The sequence below is a fragment of the Ranitomeya variabilis genome, chromosome 3 (genome assembly GCF_051348905.1).
Source record: "Ranitomeya variabilis isolate aRanVar5 chromosome 3, aRanVar5.hap1, whole genome shotgun sequence".
NCBI classification, from domain to species: domain Eukaryota; kingdom Metazoa; phylum Chordata; class Amphibia; order Anura; family Dendrobatidae; genus Ranitomeya; species Ranitomeya variabilis.
Genome location: NC_135234.1, coordinates 676,352,155 through 676,378,305, shown reverse-complemented (window position 1 = coordinate 676,378,305; position 26,151 = coordinate 676,352,155). Strand labels below are relative to the sequence as shown.

Genomic DNA, 26,151 nt, shown 5'->3' with positions numbered 1-26,151 from the left:
AAAAAACGCGCAGAAACGCAGCGGTTTACAACCCGCAGCATGTCACTTCTTTGTGCAGAATCGCAGCGATTCTGCACCCATAGGAATGCATTGAACCGCTAACTTCCGCGCATGGGGCTGTGCCCACGATGTGGGAAATAAGCGGATAATGTGCGGTTGCTACCTGGGGTGGAGGAGAGGAGACTCTCCTCCAGGCCCTGGGAAGCATAAATAGTGTAAAAAAAAAAAGAATTAAAATAAAAAATGATGCTATACTCACCTCTCAGCGCTGCACGCGGCCGTCCGGTCTGGTTGCTGTGCGAGCAGGACCTGCGGTGACGTCGCGGTCACATGACCGTGATGACGCCCGGGTCACATGACCGTGACGTCACGAAGGTCCTTCTCGGCACAGCATCTTTGGAACCGGAGCACCGCGTGCAGCGCCGAGGAGATCCGGACATCAGAGGGTGAGTATAACCAATTTTTATTATTTTTACCATTACTATTGATGCTGCATATTGCTGCATATGCAGCATCAATAGTATAGGAGTAATCCCGCAGCGGAAATTGCAAAACAAACCGCGATAAATCTGCAGGGATAACCGCAGCGGTTTTTGCCCTGCAGATTTATCAATTCCACTGCGGGAGAACCCGCAGAGCACGCCGCAGAGTGTGCACACAGCCTTATAGTTTTTTTTTTTTTAAGTTTACACTCAATACTGAAATTGCAACACTGAGAAGGACAATAAGATTATGCAAATCAGGGCTGTGGAGTCGGTAAGTCAAACCTCCAACACCTCAATTTCCATGACACCAACTCCGACTCCACAGCTCTGAATTGCAAATAGAGAAAGGAGCAGGTGTCGCTGAGATCTGCAAATGATCACATTTTCAAGCAGCTAGCTCCAATCTGTGGCACGTGAAAGAAGCATAAAAGCCAGGTGAAAAGCAAATTTTTTTTTAGCCACATGAACCTGAAAAAATTGGATCAAATGTTGTGAGATGATTGTGATGCCTCCTGTTTGTCTATGTACCAGTTATTGCCACTTTTCGCAAACTAAGAGGGTTAAAATACTTGAACGCAGAAACCTTTGCTTCTTGCCACGGCCGATTACATCGAACAAAGGCTAAGATGTCAGCACTGTTCAACGTTGTGTCCTAGTGGATGGGAGAACGATGAAGAACTGGAACAACAGCAAGAAGGGCAGAGAGGTGACTCTCTGGACGGACAGAATATCAGATTAGAAGGATGGATCCATTCTGGACTGCAAGTGAAATTGGACGTCACAAACCAAACCTAAGGAGTCAGTGTCTGCAAAATCCATCAGAAGACGTGTGCACAACACTGGGTTATAAGCCAGACATCCAGCTCCAGGTGTAACATTGACCTCCAAATCAAAGGCTATCATGGTGCAGGGCAAGACGGCAATGGGACTGGAATGGAGGTCCATCCTCTTAACTGATGAGTCCTGCTTTTGTCTTGGCTCCAATGATGGCCATAAATTAGTTTGGCTACCATTTGGGCAATAGGATGAAGAGACCTTCACGAGGGAACGTCAGACCGATCCTACTTCCAGGATTATGGTGTGGGCTGGCATAATGTATGTACGGCAACTGGACCCCTCTAGTCTTCATTTCAGATAAAGTAAAAGCTCGGCGTGAGGGTAACATAGTAAAGCCGAAAAAAGACATTTGTCCATCCAATATTCCGTCAGAATAAACCCCCAAAGGAAATCAACAAGCACCCCAGATGGGACTCGAACCCACAATCCCTGGCTTAGGAAGCCAGTGCCTTATCCATTAGGCCACTGGAGCTAGATGCCAGATTGGTAGGTTCACATGAGCATATAAAAAAATAATCAGTTTCATCTGGAAAAGTGAGATGAAATTTTTTCTCCCTTGTTATTTATGTGCAATCTTTTTTGTTTTAACAGCAGCAGCTATTAATCATTTACAGAATTCATTGCAATTCATTAACATAGGAATTACAGAATTGCAATGTATCTGTAAAAATTGCATGCTATACTGCGGCTCCATATGGCACCTCATTTTTTTTTTATGCACTCAGGCTTGAATGGGTGAGTCTCATCAGATTTACAGAAGAAATTAGTGCATGCGGCAATTTTTTTTCACATGCATATTTGGTCAGTGAAAAACAATCACTCATCTGCACTGCCCCATTGAACATTGGTCCGAGTGATGTCTGTTTTTACTATGAATAGCACTCGAACCAAAAATATGGTCGTGTAAACGAGCCCTTACATTGATTTGGTAATTGAACCAGTGAGACAGCCATTTCTCCAATGTGCAGCAGGAGATCATTTCAACACGACAACGCCAGGCTCCATGTTGCTTGTGCTACTGTGAGCAGCTAGCAAGGCCTGAACATGCTATCATGGGCTGCAGCTTCTCCAGACTTGTCTCCCATTGAACACACCTTGGACATCATTGGTCAGCAAATTCAAAAGGGAGCTGCCAGCAGAGGATCTTGATGATTTTTCCTAGTGCATTCAGCATGGCAGAACATTCCTCACACAACCATTAATAATCTCAGCCAAGGAGCGTAAGTGCGGGTACTTTTGCGCGTGGAGCTCATACTCTATACTGAATAAATCGAGGTTTTCTTTAACATTTTTTGTTTTCATTTTTTCATCATTTGCATATCATTAACATGTCCATCCTTTAATTTCCATAAGTCCACAAGTTTTCCTTGTTGGTGTTGCAAGTTTAATCTTGTGGAGGGTATGTACAGTCTCAAATTACAGCTAATTATTTGCAAAGATCTTTAACAATATATTCCCCCATGTCATGAAAGAATTTAAATGCCATTTTTTTACTTATATTGCAGCTTTACACTGAAACTGTAACAAATCATTGGAGTCCAAATTACTGGGAAAACAGGCCTCTGTGGTGCTATAAGCAGATCCAGATCAGATTTGACACCAGAATGTGGCAGTCCTCGTGTTTTATGAAAACAGTGGGCAGCCGCAAACAGAAAAAGAATAATAATTAGAAAAATGCTTACATGCCACCCTTTTTCTAGCAAAAGTCAGATCTGAACTTTCGAGATGTGAGATCCTGGCACTCAGGGTCTGATCCCAGAACCTTCCCTGTTCCCACTCATTATGGCGGTTACTAACTGCAGTGTACATAATGCCGCAGTGCTACTTTAGTTAAAAGCGCAAGATCTTATGCTTTGTTAGTGAGGGGGTCCACGGAGAATTGTGAGATTCCGCTTTGCATACCATGATCCCACCATTAGAAAGTTAAAAACCAACTTTTTCTATAAAGTTGAATTTTGAGGCTGGCATTGGGGACACTTCTGGCCATTTTTTCTAATTGATTTTCTTTAGTAAAATGAATATTGAGGTTGCTGCCTGACTGATGAGGGGGTAGTGTGCAATACTAAGGAAGGGGACTGTAAGGATGGGGAAACACAGATTTAAATGAAATTGCCTTCATACATTATTACCTGTCCCTTTCCCAGGCCTTAGGGTACTGTCACACAGTGCCATTTTGATCGCTACGACGGCACGATCCGTGACGTCGCAGCGTCGTATGATTATCGCTCCAGCGTCGTAGACTGCGGTCACACGTTGCAATCACGGTGCTGGAGCGATGCCGAAGTCCCCGGGTAACCAGGGTAAACATCGGGTTACTAAGCGCAGGGCCGCGCTTAGTAACCCGATGTTTACCCTGGTTACCAGCGTAAACGTAAAAAAACCAAACAGTACATACTTACATTCCGGTGTCTGTCCCCCGGCGCTGTGCTTCTCTGCACTGTGTAAGCACAGCGGCCGGAAAGCAGAGCGGTGACGTCAGACGTCACCGCTGTGCTCGCTTTCCGGCCGGCCGGCGCTCACAGTGCAGAGAAGCTGAGACGCCGGAGGACAGACACCGGAATGTGAGTATGTACTGTTTGTTTTTTTTACGTTTACGCTGGTAACCAGGGTAAACATCGGGTTACTAAGCGCGGCCCTGCGCTTAGTTACCCGATGTTTACCCTGGTTACAAGCGAACACATCGCTGGATCGCTGTCACACACAACGATCCAGCGATGTCAGCGGGAGATCAAGCGACGAAAGAAAGTTCCAAACGATCTGCTACGACGTACGATTCTCAGCAGGGTCCCTGATCGCTGCTGCGTGTCAGACACTGCGATATCGTAACGATATCGCTAGAACGTCACGAATCGTACCGTCGTAGCGATCAAAATTGCACTGTGTGACAGTACCCTTAGTGGCAAAATGGTATGGCCTGAAGGCTACTAAACTAACAATCGTAGCCCTTCCCCCGCCTCTTTTCTCCTGGAGGTGCACTGTCCTTCTTATATTATACCTACTTTAGTGCACACAAAAAGATCCTTGCATCACTACACAGGTCTTATATACATTGATCTGGATGAGATTTAGTTGTATTTACCGTATTATATAAAAATTATTATTGAAAGTCACCGCTGGCGGTATGGATTAAATCGTAGTGGTGTGGATCAGTTTCAATGGCGGACCTTCCCGCCTGGCGTCAGGCATATTGCTCCCAAGCACAATGCTTATGAGGTTGTGTTTATAATAAAGAAGGTTTTTTCATATCTTTCAATAAATGCTGTGACCAGCCTCTATCCAGCAAATGTTGACTTATTTTGGGTTAGTGGGGTGGGCGTCACATTACATGTGCAGGTTACACGCTATCAGTCTTATTTGGTTAAGGAGCTTTGAACCTTCACCCATCTCCAGGCCAATCAAAAAATGAATGATGAAACTCCCATAGCACAGCTACTAGTGATGAGCAAGTATACTCGGGGGTCCTCCGAGTATTTTTTAGTGCTCGGAGATTTAGTTTTCATCACTGCAGCTGAATGATTTACATCTCTTAGCCAGCTTGATTACATGTGGGGATTGCCTAGCAACCAGGCAACCCCCACATGTACTTATGCTGGCTAAGGCTACTTTCACACTAGCGTCGCTTGCTGTACGTAGCAATGCGTCGTTTTGGAGAAAAAACATATCCTGCAAAGTTGCCCGCAGGATGCGTTTTTTCTCCATAGGCTTGCATTAGCGACGCATTGCGACGTATGGCCACACGTCGCATCCGTCGTGCGACGGATGCGTCGTGTTTTGGCGGACCGTCGGCACAAAAAAAACGTTACATGCAACTTTTTTTGTGCGTCGTGTCCGCCATTTCTGACCGCGCATGCGAGGCCAGAACTCCGCCCCTCCTCCCCAGACATTACAATGGGGCAGCGGATGCGTTGAAAAACTGCATCCGCTGCCCACGTTGTGCTACATTAACACACTGTCCGTCGGGCCGACGGTTTGCGACGGCCCGTACCGACGGACTAGTGTGAAAGTAGCCTAACAGATGTAAATCATGCAGCTGCGGCAACAAAAACGAAATCTCCGAGCAGTTACAAATACTCAGAGACCCCCCGAGCAACGAGTATACTCGCTCATCACTAGCAGCTACCAATCCAATGACTGCTGGTGAGACACCAACCGGAACGAGGGATTGGAGACAACTGCTTCAGCGCTCAATATTGAAACATAGGTGCATAGTATAAAAGATTCTATAAAGACTGATGTATGAGGAATTCAGGGATCACACGTCTCTAGAAATATATAAAAGTAGACTTTATTTTGTATTCACATTTCATGTATAAGGCCACATTCACACTTCCAGTATTTGGTCAGTATTTTACCTCAGTATTTGTAAGTCAAAACCAGAAGAGGGTGATTAATACAGAAATGGTGACGGGTTTCTATTATACTTTTCCTCTGATTGTTCCACTCCTGGTTTTGGCTTACAAATACTGAGGTAAAATACTGACCAAATACTGAACGTGTGAACAAGGCTTTATACATGTTTATCAGTTATATTGCACACGCCCTTAGCACTGTATAGTAAAACGACCATGTACATGTGCAAAAACCATCTGGACACACATCTGTAGTAGGAGGGGTCCATCACTCATGTAGATCTCCTTCATATCGGTCACACTGAGAAAATGTTAGAATTTGGTCTCAATATTTCTGAAAAAGAGACAAGAGAAATCAAACAATGACTTAATCCTCTGGAGAAGAAGGTAAGACGTGTAGGCGCGAGCCACACACAGCCACAATGAGTAACGTGTGGAGGTTGTGCCATCCGATGGCAGGACCCCCCGCAGACCTGTGCAGGCCAGGCACCTGGAAACCATGGCAACCCATTATCAGAAGCCATCATTCTGCTCTTCATTCCCAATTAAAATTATCTACCTAGAATTATTTTCTAACTCCAAGAAAAATTACATTTTTCCTGCAGTAGGTCACCAGCTGGAATAAATGTCTTACAAGCAGAGAGAACGGTTTCCATAGGAACAATTAGTACAACTGTTCTGATCCTTCATATCAAGGTAGTCATCCATGATAAGGGGGCGATTATTAACAGCATTTTGCTTTTTGTTGAGACTAGTGAACAGTTTCCCCACTAAACATACAATAAAGATGAGCGAATAAGAGACATCAGATAGCGATAAATCTCTACAGAATAAAACTAAAATGTAGTCAATAAATACTAAGAGATGCAAATACCGAATCAGGAGGATACATAAAAGGTAATGGAGGCACCCTTAGGTGACCCCAATTTGTGACCTGACCCCATCTCTTATATTCATGGATGTACCAGGATATTCTACAATGAACACGCGTCAATACAGGGGTCACAACACATTGGAAAACGACCGATACCACAGATATAAAATGTGCAAATGAAATACAACAGGTCAGACAGGCCCTAGACTGATACCTGTATGAAGTAGAGAAGTGGCACTCAGTACCAGACAAGCACTTCACCCATCTACAGGTGCGTCTCACTAAATTAGAATATCATCAAAAAGTTAATGTATTTCAGTTCTTCAATACATAAAGTGAAACTCCTATATTATATAGAGTCATTACAGAGTGATCTACTTCACGTGTTTATTTCTGTTTTGTGAGAAGCACCTGTATATACAGATTCATCAAGGTGTCTTACAAAGCAATAGTGCCACAGTGTAAAAAGCACAGCCAAAAATATATATGAAAAGGCGGTCACAAGAAAAGGCTTTATTTGAAAGTTATATTATAGGGGCAGTTTGGTTTTAAGCAGATCTCACTGCACTTTTATGGAGTGGAAGTGGGCATGCTCAATCACTGATCTGTTCATTCTCTATAGGACTGCAGAGAAAGCCCTGTAGAGCACTCTGGTAGCCCCATACAGAATGAATGGGGTCGAACATGCACTCTCCTACTTCATTCTAATGGGGATAAAAGTGCCCTGTTCTATAAATCTGTGTAATCAGACATCCACCGAGCTACAAGTTATCTTGTGGGCATGTTATATAGGGCAGTAAAGTAGCTACCGGGGGGATGGCAGAGGGTGTGGTTGCTCCAGGCCCCACATTCAGAGGGGCTCACCCAGAGCTATGCTTCCCTTAACTGTATCGGGTTGTGTGGCTCGCTCATACAGGTAAGTCCTGTGGTAAACCCCACGATATCCCTGCACTTCTGCTCTCCGTTCTGTAGACCGCAGATCGCTTCATGCCTGTGGTCTACAGAACAGCCGAGGCACACGCAGGACACTCAAAGTCGCAGTGTCCTGTGCGTGCGTCAGCACTATGATAGTGCACTGGGCAGCCTGGAGGACTCGGCAGGATCCTGGATTAGGTGAATACATTGTTTTTTTATTTTGATTAAAACTTAAGGGGGCATAAACAATGGGGGACCTGGAAACAGTGAGGGTCCCTAATACATTATATGGACTACTGTAGGGGCCCTTAAAAAGTGTGGAGGCCATTCAATATTTTGGGGGCTAATACATTGGCAATTATACAGAGTGGTTGCTAATGCAGTGGCCATTATACAGTGTGGGGGCTAATGCGGAAGCAATTATACAGTTTGGGGGCTAATGCCGGGGCAATTATACAGTTTTAGGTCTAATGTGAGGGCCATCACACAGCATGGATGCTAATGTGGAGGCCATTATACATTTTAAGGCCTACCATAGGGGCAATCACACAGTATGGGGACTACTGTGAGGGGCCCACATACAGTGTGGAGGGCTCTCATATATTGTAGGGACATCTGTGGGGTCCTCAAAGTGTGGGAGCCGTCATACAGCACAGGAGCTAATGTAGGGGACATTACACAGTTTGAGGGTTAGTGTGGGGACTACTGTGGAGGGTCTAAATATACAGTGTGGGTTTTACTGTGGGGGCCATTATACAATATGAGGGCTTCTGTGGGTGTCATTATACTGTGTTTTGTGGGAGCAGTATAAAGGAGCTGTGAGGGTATCATACTGTGCATAGGGGAGCTGTGGAACCATGATACTGTATATAGTGGATCTGTGGGGACATCATACTCTGTATAAGGGAGGTGTGGGTCCCCAATACTGTGTATAGAGGAGCTGTAGAATGAATAAAGTCCACGGAGTCCCCCAAATGTTAAGTGGGCACTTAAGAAGCACTATTGTTATAGGGGTACTCAGTGAATGTGGCCATCAAAGTTGCAAAATGTGGACACTGTTTTCTAGGGCATTTTTGCAGGGCATTAATATTTTCTAAGGGAAAATTTAACCATTTAGAGGGCACAAAGGAGGCATTATTACCATGTAAGGGGCACAGTAGTGGGCATTATTATGTGGGGCACTAAGAGGAATGCTGGTATTGAACCACACAGCGGCTACAGTAATAGGGACACATATGGCAGCAGGGGCTCAGCATTGGGGTATCAGTAAGATGAGGCGTTTGTGCAGGTTGGGAATAGATAGGGATGGTGCTGGTAATGTGAAAAGTCATATTTGTCAAATACACCTTTGTACCTTTCGTTTAATGACAGAAAAACCCACAATAGTCACAGAAATAACTTGAATCTGACAAAAGTAATAATAAATAAAAGATCTATGAAAATGAACAAATGAAAGTCAGACATTGCTTTTCAACCATACTTCCACAGCATTTTTTGAAACATAAAACTCATGAAATAGGCCTGGACAGAAATGATGGCACCCCTGAAAATAATGTGACAAAAGGGACATGTTAAATCACGGTGTGTCCACTAACTAGCATCACAGGTGTCTACAATCTTGGAATCAGTGAGTGGCCTGTATATAGGGCTACAGATACTCACTGTGCTGTTTGGTGACATGGTGTGTATCACTCTCAATATGGACCAGAGGAAGCGAAGGAAAAAGTTGTCTCAGGAAATTAGAAAGAAAATTATAGACAAACATGTTAAAAGGTAAAAGTTCTAAGACCATCTCTAAGCAGCTTGATGTTCCTGTGACTACAGTTGCACATATTATTCAGAAATTTGAGATCCATGGGACTACAGCCAACCTCCCTGGACGTGGCCGCAGGAGGAAAATTGATGACAAATCAAAGACTGAGAATACAAATGGTAACAAAAGAGCCCAGAAAAACTTCTAAACAGATTAAAGGTGAACTTCAAGCTCAAGGAACATCAGTGTGAGATCGCACCATCCGTCGTATGAGCCAAAGTGGACTTCATTGGAGACAACCAAGGAGGACACCATTGTTGAAAATAAAAAATCATAAAAAAGCCAGACTGGAATTTGCCAGACTACATGTTGACAAGCCACAAATCTTCTGGGAGAATGTTCTGTGGACAGAGGAGAGAAAAATTGAACTTTTTGGCAAGGCACATCAGCTCTATATTCACAGATGAAAAAATGAAGCATATCAAGAAAAGAACACTGTCCCTACTGTGAAACATGGAGGAGGCTCTGTTATGTTCTGGGGCTGCTTTGCTGCATCTGGCACAGGGTGTCTAGAATCTGTGCAGGGTGTAATGAAATCTCAAGACTATCAAGGGATTCTAGAGAGAAATGTGCTGCCCAGTGTCAGAACGCTTGGTCTCAGTTGGAGGTCATGGGTCTTGCAACAGGATAATGATCCAAAACACACAGCTAAAAACACCCAAGTATGGCTAAGCGGAAAACAGTGGACTACTCTGAAGTGGCCTTCTATGAGCCCTGACCTAAATCCTATTGAGCATGTGGAAAGAGCTGAAACATGTTTTCTGGAAAAGGCAACCTTCAAACACGAGACAACTGGAGCAGTTTGCTCTTGAGGAGGGGGCCAAAATACCTGTCGAGAGGGGCAGAAGTCTTATTGACAGTTACTGCAAATCAAACATTTCCTGTGATTGCCTCACAAGGTTGTGCAACAAAATATTAAGTTAAGAGTACCATCATTTCTGTCCAGGCCTATTTCATGAGTTTTATTTTTATAAATTCTGTGGAAGCATGGTTGAACAGCAATGTCTGACTTTCATTTTTCATTTTAATAGATTTTTTTTTTTAATTTATGATTACTTTTGTCCGATTCAAGTTATTTCTGTGACCATTGTGGGTTTTTCTGTCATTAAACGAGGGGTACCAACAATTTTGACTACATGTGTATGTGACAAATATGACTTTTCACACTGCCAGCACCGTTGGCAAGCAAAGACAAAGAAGACAGTGTTATAAGGTTATAGCAGGCACAATCCCTGCCAGTATATTGGACTTCCCTTCCAAATCGAGTTCAGGCAAGGTGTGGCCAGCCAGTCCGGATACATGGAAGGAGCATGGTGGTGGCGCTGATACTAACACTGTGACACCATTACTTGTCAGGCTTTCTACATAGAAGGGGAAAAAAACACCATTTTTGTGGAGGGTGATCCAAAATAAGCTGGGTGGTACTAAGTTATTCTCATTATAGTCACCTCAATTCAGTTCTTGCAAGGTCACATATTAACTTTAATCTATTTGACGAGTGGATTTGTCTGAACTGGTGGTTACCACTCTACTCTACCCCTAACTATTCTACTTTTTGACCTACCATCATCCTTTGGATAATTTAAAAGAGGATGCAGCCGACTTAGAATGGCGCCCCCTCTTCTCCAGGCCTGATAGCAGCTGCCTAGACCACCTCAATATTGGGTATGGCCCTCACCTTATTCAGAGTCTTGTTATCCTGATGCTCCATTACTGGATGGCATGTACTGCTGCTCTTTACTATGTAACCTTAGTGCCATTTGCTCCAGATTCCGAACGACAGTTCGGCCATCACTCTGCCTTAGCGAATTAGAAGTCCTATGAGACAGAAGGAACATTTACATCAATTTCTTAGAGACGGCAATTCATCATAGAAGGGATGACTCCAAGATGAATGGAGATATTGAACAGTACGGCAAATATTCCTTTGCTTGCATGCTCACCTTGGTGGTGTTGACTCAACGGGCTGACTGAGTGAACGCTTTACCTAATAAAAACAATGCAAAAAAATAAAAATAAATCCACTAATAGGTTAATAAGCTATGTGTAAAAAAAGGATAAATTCCTGTAAAAGAAACTCAAGCTGCATTTACACTGCGTTCCTGGGAATGCTTGTTTCACAGTTATATGGCAGTGTACACAACAAAACGCTTGTTCGTTGGGCGAAATGATCATGGTTGTCGGCAGCGCAACGCTCAGTGTAAACAGGACTCGTGCTGCTGAGAACAATGGCAGCCTACGCACACTGACCGTCCTAGTACAGATCATTCAGTGCACATCTCGTGCCGGGTTGGCCTGCGAACACACGCTATGAAACGACCACCGATCAGCAAACAACAGAGGTTGTCTAGTGCCGCCGCGGTCAGCTGGTGGAAGTAAGTAAAGCTAGTATGGGACTAAAGGTTTAAACAATAAACCCTATTTTATCTGGTTTTAAGAAATTACACTAGATTTGCAACTATCCCATTGTCAATCTTTAACAATGGCGTACAGCAGGAGGGGACCCCAGAGTTTTTCCATTGAGACTCTGGAGCTTCATGTAATTGCTTTGTCTCTCATCCATTTAGAAAAAAAACCCAAAAAACCAAGGGGGCCGATTCATCAATGCTTTTATGCCAGTTTTCTTTCAAAGTCGCAATTTTTTTGCACAACAGTGATTGTGATTGGAGTAGCATTTCTGGTACTGCGCACAGGCACACATCACTCAGGAGAGGCGCTAACTTTATTAAATAGCATGCGCCTCTTAATGAATTCGGTACCTTCTGCGCCTGCAAAACTCCCGATCGTGTGCTGCGCCCCCTTGACTTTTATGACAAATTCATGCATCCTTGACTCCCAAGATGGTGAAGACTCCAGTGCGCTGTTCTCTGGCTTACAGGACGGTTGCAGTGACTTTGTGGCACTCGTTAGCGCCGCCTTCCTCCAGCACTGCACAGGGCTACTGTGATCAGACCTGTCCATCAGCCTCCTTCGATGGAGAAGAAGCTTTAATCATGAGAAAGTGGTAATTCTGATGGACAGCTCTGGTCGCATTCTCCTCCATGTGATGCCATGTTGAGAAGAGGAGCACTGTGCAGTCTATGAGAAAGGCGGCACCGAGACTAATATATTAGTAATTGTCAAAAAAATCATGTCCCAAACACCTATATTAAAATAACTGTTCAGTGGCCAACCCCTTTAACAAACAATGGCCTAAGTCCCATCAAGGGGGAGAATTTAAGGTTTTCAGCTTCGAGGTCTGGTGTGCAGACCAACAACACGAGGAGTACCATGGTGGCAATGTGTCCCAGGCACTGAAGAACTACGTATAAAACTACTATGGACGGAGTTCATCAGTGGCTTCATGACACTAATGTGGGGTACAAAAGAAGTTTCTTATTGTGACATTCTTAAGATTTCTGATAAAATGTATGACTTTCTACAGCTCTTATCACTTTAGAGGACTGTCTGGAAAAAGTGAGGATTTAAATGGTAGGGTGAGGGACCAAGACTGATCCAAAGCATCTAGTGTAGATGTAGACCTCCTAGCCCGCTCCTATGGGCGGTGGAGAGAGGGTCAATGTTCTGCTGACTACTTTCATCTGTAATCTCTTCTGTTGTCAGTCCTACAGCTAGAATATTACCCCTGATGTCTCCAGGTTTCATCCTCACCCACCACCGACTGGTACAAGCTTACAAATAACAAGTTTCTATGTAGGTCAGAAGACTATGGAGACACAAGATGGCAGAGAAGGTGTCAGAGTGGAGATATCGTACCACAATTATGTAATGTATAACCATACCTTTCGACTCTGGGGCAGTCTGGTGCCAACCACATCACCTGGTAAGACTGGCAGAGGGGGGTCTTGTTTATTCAGATGCAGGTTAGTGTTGACGTACGTTATACATTCATCTAATGTAGAACAGATATAAGAACATGTCCCCTGCAGGTTGGAGCACGCTGTATTAACTTTCTAAAAAAGAAGAAAAGAGAAACATTCCTAAAACATTTATGCACAGCTCTTACTGGAAATTTTGCATCATAGAAACAAAAAGGAAATAATCTGACAATGGCTGAAACATCTAAAGATGGGATTAGCTCTCTAAAAATTATTATTATCTGTCCATAGGATAACTTACATATTCCTGATCATGGGGGCAAACCGCTTAAAACCCCCACACATCCTGAGAACAGGACTGTAGAGCCCCTTCTACATGTACAGTGACTGATCATGAACATCCCCACTCCAGTCATTCTCTGCGGCACTGATGGGGATAGCCAAGTGCTGGACTCGGCTTTTTCCTGCAGTACCATAGACCAGTGATTTTCAACCTTTTTTGAGCCGCGGCACACTTTTTATACTTAAAAAATCCCGGGGCACACCACCAACCAAAATGGCACAAAATGACACTAAAACAGTACATATTCTACATATAGTTAATAATATAGATTCTAAATGTATTTATACTCACTCAGTGTGAAACCTGGGCCTAAGTGCAACCCTAGCCCTAAGTGCAACCCTAGCCCTAAGTGCAACCCTAGCCCTAAGTGCAACCCTAAGTGCAACCCTAAGTGCAACCCTAGCCGTAAGTGCAACCCTAACCCTAAGTGCAACCCTAAGTGCAACCCTAACCCTAAGTGCAACCCTAACCCTACCCCTAACCCTAATAGAAAAACAAAAATAATTATATTTTCTGTATTTTATTATTGTCCCTACCTATGGGGGTGATAAAGGGGGGGGTTTATTTACAATTTTTTTTATTTTGATCGCTGTGATAGAACTTATCACAGCGACCAAAATGTACAGGAACGAATCTGCCGGCCGGCAGATTCAGCGGGCGCACTGCGCATGCGCCCGCCATTTTCCAAGATGGCGGCGCCCATGGAGAAGACGGCCGGACACCGGGAGGGACATCGGAGCTAGGTAAGTATGGGGGGGTGGGATCGGAACACGGGGGGGGGATCGGAGGACCGGGGGAGCGGACAGGAGGACCGGGGGAGCGGACAGGAGGCCCGGGGGAGCGGACAGGAGGACCGGGGAAGCGGACAGGAGGAGGGGAGCGGACAGGAGATCGGGGCAGAAAGGACAACTGGGGAGGCGATCGGTGGCGGTGGGGGGGGGGGCAGATCGGGGTCTCCAGCCATGGCAGATGCTATTGCAGCATCGGCCATGGCTGGATTGTAATATTTCACCATTTTCATAGGTGAAATATTACAAATCGCTCTGATTGGCTGTTTCACTTTCAACAGCCAATCAGAGCGATCGTAGCCACGGGGGGCTGAAGTACCACTCCCCCTGTGCCTGCAGATCGGGTGAAATTGGAGTTAACCCTTTCACCCGATCTGCAGGGACGCGATCTTTCCATGACGCCACATAGGCGTCATGGGTCGGATTGGCACCGACTTTCATGATGCCTACGTGGCGTCATGGGTCGGGAAGGGGTTAATGATTATACACAGCATTATTGGCGGGCATTACCTTGGCGGCGGGCAAATGCGAGAGTCTCTCCGCTCTCAGGATGACGCGCCGGCCTCGGTGACGTCATTAAGTCGCGCGAGCGTTCAAAGCTCGCGCATGTGTTATTCCGTGACTGCGCATCGCTGGTCATTGCCGGGGAACAAAACAAAGGGGGCACCATAGTTTGGGGAACTTTCCCCGCGGCACACCCGACCATGTGTCGCGGCACACTAGTGTGCCGCGGAACACTGGTTGAAAATCACTGCCATAGACAATGAATGGAGCGGTGGTGTGCTTAATTAGCCACTGTACGTTTAGAACGCACTCTGCAGAGCGGACCACCAATCACAAAGGTAATATCTATCCGATGGACAGGTGATAACGTCTAAAATTGGGAAAAAAGCCTTAAACAATGGATCTATCAATTTTGCTTTGTCCGGACAACCCCTTTAGTCTAAGACCTTCACCCACCACACATCCTAGGGATATGCCATTAATGTCCATCATTGGACTAGTCCTTTAAGTCTAGTAAAGGCAGACATTTGTTTCCATGGTCCTAATGAGATGAAGAAAAATAGTGACTCATACAAAAGACTAATGTCCCAGAACAAGTGTGTATATATGTATACAACATCCATTTACAGTCAGACTAATAGAGCAGATCCATTTCTAATTGCGGGGTTACAGATTCCCGCATTGTTTCACCATGATTGTAGAAGTTATATTACATTTACATATATGTAATTTTTCCTTTTCTTGTGAGTCCACAAGTCACGAACCCCCAACCCTCAACCTCACAGGCAGGAGCTAAAGCTATTGAGCCGCAAGCTCTCGTGTCATTGTCTAATATAGGAATGGTAGACTTCCAGTGGTATAGCCGTAAAGGAACACTAAACACAGAAAAGGCACAGACATCCCACAAAATTCTCCATTAATCTTTGATCTTATTTTGTCTTGTATTACAATAAAAACTGAGAAATGAAAAAAAAATAAATCTCTGTATCTCAGCAGCTCAACCATGTGCACCTATCCAGACTGTTGTGTGTGGCTGTGAGACAACTTGCTGCAGCAGGAGCCTCCCCCCAGTGCCCAGCCTGCAGATGCTTAGTCCCACCCATGCTAAAGAGACGGCTTCTGCTGGTCACCAGACAAAAATAGCACTCATACGCGGATTAATCCCTTGTGTTCTCTGCAGGTTTCCTACCAGACCGTCAGTCTGCAGTCTTTTCGGTATAATCCTTATAAAAATATTGAATGCAACAATATTTTTACTTTAATTTATACATTCACTTCTAGGCTTACACTTCAAGCCTGATTTTGATTAATTTTCCACTCCAGGAATATTCTCTGGTCCGATATACAACAGAGTCGAGAGACACAAGTACTAGTTCTGGCGAGCCAACGTACGACGCCCAGCGAGTTTCATACATAGGTACAATTGCAAATAAATGTTGCTTTTAAGACATTATTTCATTATTTTTGTGACAGCTAGGACTTAGTGATGAGCGAACGTGCTGGATAAGGTGTTATCTGAGCATGCTCGGGTGCTAACCGAGTGTCTTTAGCGTGCTCGAAAAATATGTTCGAGTCCCTGCGGCTGCATGTCTCGCGAATGTTTGATAGCAGTGTAAGGAGGTGAAACACCAGAAGAGTCTGGGGGCGGTTACCTTCTCGGCTCTGTGCCTGGAACCATTGAGCTGTGCTGCAGGTTCCCCAGGGGGCAGACAGAGAGACTGGGACAGGAAGGAAGCGGGCAGAGAGCGGGAAAGGCACGGGCGCAAGGGACAGAGCAGCGTGAGCAGCGGTCAGAGCAGGGTGCAGCTGCGCTCCAGGAGAGAGAGAGCTTCCGGTCTGAGGACAAATACAGGGAGACTGCCCAGAAAGACTGCATCTTGTGAGTACTTGAAAGCAGACTCTGCTGTGACTGGAGAGGGGTGCTTTGAGACCTGTGTAGAGACATTGGCCCGAGCAGAGACTTCTACCCCCTGGTCCCCACGGTATTACAGAGACTGTGATTCCTGGTACAGAGACTTAACAGTGCAGAACCCCTGATTCCTGGCTGTGCTGTAAAAGCTAAAGACTCAGAGCCTGGGCATACCACATTAACTCCCGAAACCCCAGAGAGCAGGCTCCTAGAGACTACTCTGCCCACGGACAACAGAGGGACGACAAGTGCTGCTGTTTCTCGGCACCTACGTTGGAGAAGACGACCCTTCAAGCAAGTCCTCATCAGACTGATAAGTGTTCTTTTCTGAAGAAATGTTGCTTACTCCTGTTCCATTGTTTGACTCCCATATTTTTGCACTGTTTTATTGCTAGTTATTTCCCATTGCTTCCTCCCTGCGAGGAGAACCTTATTCCTGTTATTAAACCCCTCAACTGTTGGTCTGTCTGTTCCGTGGTGACATACTCAGTACCTGCATACTATTACAGCAGCAACATATGCAGGGATTGACTAACAGACAATCCCTACATGAGTTGTGGCTGTCGATTAGCCGCGAGACATGCAGCCGCGGTTATGCCAAACACTATGGGAAGTTCCACCACTGAAAACTACACAGATACTGTGGTATCTACAAAATGCAACAGTGCCATCTGATAAATGGTGAGAAAGAGTCCAACTTTCTCCATGTCATTTACCCACGAGTTAGTTTCAGCAATTAGGTTACCTTCAATACAAAAACAAGCGACACCGCGAAACCGGTTTGGTTACAATGGTTTTTAATAAAGAACTGCTCACATAAAGATCACATGAATCTGTGTAACTGCAGGCAAAAAAACTGAGAATAAGCAAATTTGCTCTGCACAAATCAGTCAGTTTGTAGCTGAATCCCCACACAAAGCCTCGCTGGTCCCATTAGCTTCCATGAGATAACACAATAGCTGTAATTTCGGACATAGATAGAAATTAAATTTATATAAAATGTTTTTTTGATAAGTGGAATAGTCCGAACATGTGCATCACTGATCACTGTAATACTGGGACACCCATTTATATGAGTAAAGATGGATCTCGGAGGCAGATGGACAAAAAATAAAAAGTAGCTTCTCCTCCATCTTCCTCTGTTATCAATGACCCCCATTGATTTGTTACTCTATGTGAGCCTTCCCCTCTTTCACAAATTTATTTAAAAATAAAACATTTTCTAAATGAATCAATCTGGTAATCTGGTAAAGCATACCTTTTGTATATTTTTGCTGCATAAATTAATATTAAATGTGAACATTTACTGTTCATCTTTCTTCCCTGATTTCTGTAAAGATTCACAAATAAAACTGTTTGTTTTTAGTGAATCCAAAAGCAGGAGGGATAGGAGGGAGCTGGTGCTGCAGATTCACTACTTCTGTCTGTGGATTCTCAGATCTCCATTTGACATATACGAAATGTCCTACCCATTTTTGTTTTTTCCACAGATAGAACTCATACCCAGCACAGTTTATGTGACTGTTCATATGTCCATGTGGTATTATGGACTGAACAGCTGCAAAAACAAAACAAAACAAACAAAAAAAACAAAGACTTGTCCGTTTTTGATCCGAGCCACTGATCATGCTCGACAATGTAAATCTATGGGTCCATGAAAACCATTGGATGGCACAATGATGGCGTCCTGGTTGCTTCCTAGTGCAGTTTTTACCTCCGTATTTGGCGCAGCTCCTGCCTCTTCTGTAGTCAATGCTTCCTTTACTTCTGCCACTTGCCCCATGAGCAAATCACAGAAGAGTCGCAGTTCTGACAGTTTTCGGCTAAGACTTTCATTATCGGGCAGCACATCTAGGAAACACAGATATTATTATTTATTATAGCAAAATGTATTTCATGGCGCTTTACATGTGAGGAGTGGTATACATAATTAAAACAGGTACAATCTTGAACAATACAAGTCACGACTGGTGCAGGAGGAGAGAGGACCCTGCCCGCGAACGCTCACAATCTACAAGGGATGGGTGAGAATACAGTAGGTGAGGATAGAGCTGGTCAAGCAGCGGTTTGGTCGATCGGTGGTTGCTGCAGGTTGTAGGCTTGTCAGAAGAGGTGGGTCTTCAGGTTCTTTTTGAAGGTTTCGATGGTAGGTGAGAGGTCTGATGTGTTTAAGTAGAGCGTTCCAGAGTAGGGGGGATGCGCGGGAGAACTCTTGTATGAAATTGTGGGAAGAGGAGATAAGAGGGGAGTAGAGAAGGAGATCTTGTGAGGATCGGAGGGTGCGTGCAGGTAAGTACCGGGAGACGAGGTCACAGATGAATGGAGGAGACAGGTTCTGGATGGCTTTGTATGTCATGGTTAAGGTTCTGAACTGCAGTCTTTGGGTAATGGGGAGCCAGTGCACGGATTGACAGAGGGGAGAGGCTGGGGAATAGCGGGGGGACAGGTGGATTAGTCGGGCAGCAAAATTTAGAATAGATTGGAGGGGCGCGAGAGTGTTAGAGAGGAGGCCACAGAGCAGGAGGTTGCAGTAGTCGAGGTGAGAGATGATGAGGGCATGGACTAAGGTTTTTGCAGATTCTTGATTAAGGAATGTGTGGATCGGGGAAATATTTTTGAGTTGAAGTCGGCAGGAAGTGGAAAGGGTTGTGTGGTTTGAAAGAGAGATTAGAGTCCAGGGTTATCCAGACGCAGCGAGCTTGCGGAATTAGGGAGAGTGAGCAGCCATTTACTTTAATGGATAGGTCTGTTGGGAAGGTTGAATAAGATGGTGAAAAGATGATGAATTCTGTTTTCTCCATGTTAAGTTTTAGAAATCGAGTAGAGCTACAGGATAACTTACCTTGATTTTAAATAAAAGTAAAATAAATAACATTTTTAAAGTTCCCTCAATCTGACAAACCCTGCTATGCTAAAATAGCCATAGCCAGAATGTGGTAGGACTAGGAAACTCATTGCACGGCATTGGCAGGAAAACTCACCCCGTCCTGCTGAAGGAATTCATACATAAAATGAAGTGATTCATCTCAACAGAAAAGAAGACACATATATATATATATAGGGTGACATAGAGTGGGAACATGCAAGAGAGGGAGAGAGTGGGGGTGCGCAAGAGAAGGGGCGCGCAAGAGAAGGACAGAGCGGGGGCGCGCAAGAGAAGGACAGAGCGGGGGCGCGCAAGAGAAGGACAGAGCGGGGGCGCGCAAGAGAAGGACAGAGCGGGGGCGCGCAAGAGAAGGACAGAGCGGGGGCGCGCAAGAGAAGGACAGAGCGGGGGCGCGCAAGAGAAGGACAGAGCGGGGGCGCGCAAGAGAAGGACAGAGCGGGGGCGCGCAAGAGAAGGACAGAGCGGGGGCGCGCAAGAGAAGGACAGAGCGGGGGCGCGCAAGAGAGGGACAGAGCGGGGGCGCGCAAGAGAGGGACAGAGCGGGGGCGCGCAAGAGAAGGACAGAGCGTGGGCGCGCAAGAGGGGGACAGAGCGTGGGCGCGCAAGAGGGGGACAGAGCGTGGGCGCGCAAGAGAGGGACAGAGCGGGGGCGCGCAAGAGGGGGACAGAGCGGGGGCACGCAAGAGAGGGACAGAGCGGGGGCGCGCAAGAGGGGGACAGAGCGGGGGCGCGCAAGAGGGGGACAGAGCGGGGGCGCGCAAGAGGGGGACAGAGCGGGGGCGCGCAAGAGAGGGACAGAGCGGGGGCGCGCAAGAGAGGGACAGAGCGGGGGCGCGCAAGAGAGGGACAGAGCGGGGGCACAAGAGAGAATGGGAGAGATAAAGAGAGTGCGAGAAAGGCAGAGAAGTAATACAATGAGGGATATTTAGTCTTCGTGGCTGGACGGGTCAGTTCTAGCCCTGCTGTGTTGTCCAGAGACAGAATTTCGGGTCTTTGTGTATTTTAATTTGGAGAAGCAGAATGGAAATGGTTCAGAATATATGTTGATGTATGTATAAGACCCTTGTATAAGTCAGTTTGCCCATAACTTGCTATTTATGATGTACGATGGATGGATGGATGTAATTCGACCTTCAACTCTTCTATAACATTGGTTATATTCATGCAGCATGTTTTGGGTTTTGATGGGTGGGGGATTGGGGGGGGCAACAGGGAAAGGGCTGTTTTTCGGTATTTCAAAGGCAATAAAGTTAAATTCTATGCAATCACTTTATGATCTATGAGGGTCCCCCACTAACCTAGAGATGTGAAGGGGTCACAACTTTGGCTTAGGCTACGTTCACATTAGCGTTCTGCGCCGCAGCGTTGGGCGCCGCAGCGTCGCCGCATGCGTCATGCGCCCCTATATTTAACATGGGGGCGCATGGACATGCGTTGCACTTGCGTTTTGCGACGCATGCGTCACTGCGGTGCACACGTCATGGCGCAGAGGACGCAGCAAGTTGCATTTTTTGTGCGTCCAAAATCAAGCAAAAAAAGGACGCATGTGTTGCAAAACGCAGCGTTGTGCATGCGTTGTTCCTGCGTTGTGCGTTGCGTCGCCGACGCTGCGGCGCACAACGCAAATGTGAACGTAGCCCAAGTGCGGTTTTCTCCTTATGGCGGGATGCTGCACACCTGAGTGGCTGGGAGCAGGGCTGCGCAGGGAAAACTTAGAAGGGGATGCGACTCTACACTAATGCTGCAGCCCATTCATTTCTGGAATAAATTCAAAATCAAAAACTGCTGCAGATGCTATCTGTATACTGTCATTTTATAACATAGGAATAATCCCTGGAGGTTTCTCCGTTCTCACACACCACCCGACATTGTCAGCACTTTCTTGAGCAGCAGCTTGAACCAGTTTGTTTGCATTTCCGCACATAGAGAACCAGTAAGACCTGAGATCCGCTGTAGGTCCTGTATGACATATGTGCAGGTATTCTCACTGTGTGTACAGGACCATCCTGTGGATGATTGAAAACCTATTCTAGTAAGATCCTGGCCTAAATTCTGATTCTCCCATATCCGTGCTGACAGTTCTCTTGGTTATTCCTACAGATATTCCCACTTACCTTTAGACTTTTGAGTTGCGATGTCTCCCAGACAAGCTTTGGCCGATCCTAAGGCCACCAGCCACCTCTGCCTGTCGGCTGCACTGTCTGCGCGCAGGTAAAAACACTGCTCCTTAGGTATATACAGATCCATCCGGCAGCTGTCAGCCTGGTGCACTGGAAGTAAAGGGAATCAGAGCAGAGACACAGAGAAGACATGGGAGCTACAAGACCAAAGCCACAGACCTGTATTTAGGCAATATATTCAGTTCTTACATTACACACTTCCCATCTATAGAGCTTATGGCATACGTAGGCCAAAAATCTACATTAATAAATAATCTACATAAATCTAGTGTAACATACCTGCTCATGTGCACTTTTACAAATGAATCAGTGTCCAACTTTTCCCTGCCCTCCATGTATAACTTCTCAGTATCTACAATAAGCTCCGCAGATCAGGAACAGATCAGAAGTCCGGACTTGGGGTGAATGCGCACCCCCTATGTATATGTCCAAGCGTATCAGCAGATACATGTATCAGCAGATAGGTATGTTGTGCGCTATACCTTCTTACCATGGAAGCCTATGGGCGCCACATGCTGCTACAGGCCTATATAGGGGCAATCATCCAAGGGGATGGGCAGAAAGTGGCTCAGTGGTTAGCACTGGTGCTTTGCAGCACTGGGGTCCTGGGGTTCAAATCCCACCAAGGACAACATCTGCAAGGAGTTTGTATGTTCTCCCCGTGTTTGGGTGGGTTTCCACCAGGTTCTACGGTTTCCTCCCACATTCCAAAGACATACTGATAGGGAATCTAGGTTTTGAGCCCCAATATGGACAGTGATCATAGTGTCTGGAAAGTGCTGTAGAATATAATGGCACAATACAAGTGAGCATAATAAGAAATAAGATTATTGGTATGGTATGGAAATCCATTATCTGACTGGGTAAAAAAAAAAAAAAAAAACAGCAAGAAACGGTGAAAGAATTGAAATGCCGTGGTTTAAAAAAAACAAAAAAAAACCGCAGCTCATAAAACCCAAGAAAAAAATGCATTGTGTGAATGAGATTTTCTAAATCTTATTTATCTTGCCACTACTATAAAATGCAGCGTTTTTTGTTGAAAACAAAGCAGCAAAAACACTACATGTGAACAGGCTCTTAGAGCCCAATCAATGCTCTTATACCTTTTGGTCATGTCTAGCTGATATAAAATCAATGAAAAAAACAAACAATTATCCTCAACTCCTAGTGCTTGTACATCATAAAGCTGCAGGGCCTACTAAGCTTCAGAAGAGCCCAGGGTGGCAGAAGATGCCAGGCACAGCCCGGCTGCCACGGAAGAGAGGACAGGATCAGTAGTATTGTGTAGCAGGAGCACATATTACCTCGGATCTCGCACACGGCCATCTTAATGCTGCCCTTGCTCCCTTTCCCCACATCATCCTGCGAGTCATAGTAGGACAAGATGCCTCCGTCCAGCACGAAGTAACGTGGCTGCCAACCTGATCACAGAAGACAACAAGAAGTGGCACATGTCAATAGTGGCAATCAAATGAGATTTCTATCTACTGAATGACTTACAGACCAGATCATGGGCAACAATAAGACGCCCATAACATCAAGCCAGCGGGCAGTATACCAACCAACCAGCGGGCAGTATACCAACCAACCAGCGGGCAGTATACCAACCAACCAGCGGGCAATATACCAACCAATCAGCGGGAAAATACTATCCAACCAGCGGGCAGTATACTAACCAACCAGCGGGCAGTATACCAACCAACCAGCGGGCAGTATACCAACCAACCAGCGGGCAGTATACCAACCAACCAGCGGGCAATATACCAACCAATCAGCGGGAAAATACTATCCAACCAGCGGGCAGTATACTAACCAACCAGCGGGCAGTATACCAACCAACCAGCGGGCAGTATACCAACCAACCAGCGGGCAATATACCAACCAATCAGCGGGAAAATACTATCCAACCAGCGGGCAGTATACTAACCAACCGGCGGGCAGTATACTAACCAATCAGCGGGCAGTATACCAACCAATCAGCGGGAAAATACCAAAAAACCAGCGGGAAAATACCAACCAACCAGCGGGCAGTATACCAACCAACCAGCGGGCAGTATACCAACCAACCAGCGGTCAGTATACTAACCAATCAGCGGGCAGTATACCAACCAACCAGCGGGCAGTATACTAACCAACCGGTGGTCAGTCTACTAACCAACCAGCGGGCAGTATACTAACCAATCAGCGGGCAGTATACCAACCAACCAGCGGGCAGTATACTAACCAACCAGCGGGCAGTATACTAACCAATCAGCGGGCAGTATACCAACCAACCAGCGGGCAGTATACTAACCAACCAGCGGGGAGTATACTAACCAACCAGTGGGCAGTAGACCAACTATCGATCAGTATATTAACCAACCAGCGGGCAGTATACTAACCAACCAGCGGGCAGTATACCAACCAACCAGCGGGCAGTATACCAACCAACCAGTGGGCAGTATATTAACCAACCAGCGGTCAGTATATTAACCAACCAGCGGTCAGTATACTAACCAACCAGCGGGCAGTATACCAACCAAGCAGCAGGCAGTATACCAACCAACCAGCGGGCAGTATACCAACCAGCGGGCAGTATAGCACCTAGTCGTGATTGTGATGTGAATCTACATGATGGATGACCCCATCCCCAGCATCCTTCAGCACCTGCTGGCATAACCCTTCAAGAAGATTTCACAGCGTGGACCCTCTCCGATCACAACAGGGGTCCTGAATGTCCCATTACAATGGGCGCATCCTTACAAGAGGTATTCCTCTCATAACCTTCTATGATGCATTTCTGCAAAATGTGCGATTTTTTCCGCTTACATGTCATAAAATCAGTGAAGATAGAAAAAAAGGTCAATTTTGGCCTTTGCGCAGAATTCATGCATTCATCCATTCTGAGAACTTTGACACGAAAAAAGTCTGAAAACCAAAGTCAAAAAAGAAAAGTGACATAAAAAAGCGCGATTACCTGTTGTTACTTTTTGTTCTAAAAGTCACAGAAAAAAAAAAGACCATTTTTAACCCTGAGCAACATTCACAAATACGTGTTCTATTCTGATAATTTTTGTGCAATTATCGTCCGCTCATACAGACGGCCTGGGACTGGTCTGCGGGGAGCGCACTCGCCCCATGTTATCCAATGAGGCGGCGCACGTCCGGGGAAAACATCGGAGTGCGGCCTAATGTCACCGACTGACAGAATGGAGAAGGTGAGAAACGTTTCGTTTTCCCCCATTCTCCACCTCCGGACCGGTTTTCTCGGTTGGAGAACATACAGTGGTCTGCGCCTGCCCTAACGGGGGCGTAAAAAAAACTGCAAACAATGAACCGAGGCCCAAATGTTTTTTCTCTACCTTGTTGCTGCCCGGTCTGACAGATCTTCCTGCGTGTGCTCGGGCCCATGTTTACTTTAGGGGCGAGGGACAGAACGTCCCCATAAATACACAGACGCGGAGCACAGACGGCATCACACGTCATATTACAGAGACCGTCACACCAGAGATCAGCCACTTACTGATCGGACGTCGTTCAACATTCTACAGAGACCCTTGTCCCCCATAACATCAACAGATATGCAAATTAGCTCTCATCCAGAAGGAGGGAAGGGGAGCTGCCTCTCTGCTGCCACCTAGTGGAGGCAGCAATGTGTGCCATTCTCCATTGTTTGCCTCCTACAGTCTGATTTGGCCGTAACGAAACGACTAAATGTCAGAAACCCCTCACAGTCTCCCCACCTGCAGTCACTGACCCGGCATACAGGGGCAATGCCAGAGGAAAGCAATATACTGGAAAGCCTGTGCTGCGCCAACACAGAACTACAAGTCCCAGCATTGCCGTTTAGAGATACCCCTAGATAGATGCCTGCAGACACGAGCCGCACTGCCCCCTCACTGTCGCGCACTGCCCCTCACTGTCGCGCACTGCCCCTCACTGTCGCACGCTGCCCCCTCACTGTCCGCGCACTGCCCCCTCACTGCCCGCGCACTGCCCCTCACTGTCGCGCGCTGCCCCTCACTGCCGCACGCTGCCCCCTCACTGCCCGCACCCGGCTGCTGCACGCACCAGACAAGTAGTTAGTCCATTTCAGCAGAAACCCCTCCATGGCCAGCTGCTTCATTGCCACGCCCACTACCAGAGGAGGTCCTATCCCTAAAGCGAGTTGTTCAGGAAGGACCAATGAATGAGAGGAGAGGCGTGGCTTAGCCAAGGGAGAGAAGATTTTCTGTCCTCACCCAATCAATTTTCAGAGCCGTCGCCGCGTGGTTTAGTGGGCGTGGACCAGTGGGCGTGTATGTAGGTCACATCACACTACTATGAGCGGCCATGTTTGTTACGTCGAGTCCCTCTCTATAGGCTGCGGCTTTATAAGCGTGCGGACCAAAACGTTATGTGATTGGGCGGTTTAGCGGCTGTCATAAGAACGGTGTCATGCCGGGAAATGTAGTGTTAAACATGTCATCC

The 26,151-nt window shown here is 46.0% G+C and overlaps 1 protein-coding gene and 1 non-coding gene across 4 annotated transcripts; both read right to left on the bottom strand.

Moving 5' to 3' along the window:
- Positions 1 to 1,721: 1,721 nt before the first annotated feature.
- On the bottom strand, positions 1,722 to 1,794 carry TRNAR-CCU (transfer RNA arginine (anticodon CCU)). Its single transcript has one exon. It is a non-coding gene; the product is annotated as a tRNA-Arg (tRNA).
- Positions 1,795 to 5,585: 3,791 nt separating this feature from the next.
- Positions 5,586 to 25,867, bottom strand: LOC143816959 (pleckstrin homology domain-containing family A member 3-like). Of its 3 annotated transcripts, none has more exons than XM_077297967.1 (9): positions 25,714 to 25,748; positions 25,425 to 25,630; positions 23,007 to 23,123; positions 21,637 to 21,792; positions 18,350 to 18,486; positions 13,056 to 13,226; positions 11,217 to 11,260; positions 10,952 to 11,091; positions 5,586 to 6,005 (listed from the first exon to the last, which is right to left on the bottom strand). In XM_077297967.1, exons 2-8 carry the CDS (start codon positions 25,519 to 25,521, stop codon positions 10,968 to 10,970), a joined length of 846 nt encoding a protein of 281 aa, XP_077154082.1. In that variant the 5' UTR covers positions 25,522 to 25,630; positions 25,714 to 25,748; the 3' UTR covers positions 5,586 to 6,005; positions 10,952 to 10,967. The 3 variants fall into 3 exon arrangements, with proteins under 3 accessions (XP_077154082.1, XP_077154084.1, XP_077154083.1); XM_077297969.1 differs by having other exon boundaries at positions 25,044 to 25,630; positions 25,714 to 25,746; XM_077297968.1 differs by lacking the exons at positions 25,425 to 25,630; positions 25,714 to 25,748 and adding an exon at positions 25,753 to 25,867.
- Between the last annotated feature and the right edge of the window lie 284 nt (positions 25,868 to 26,151).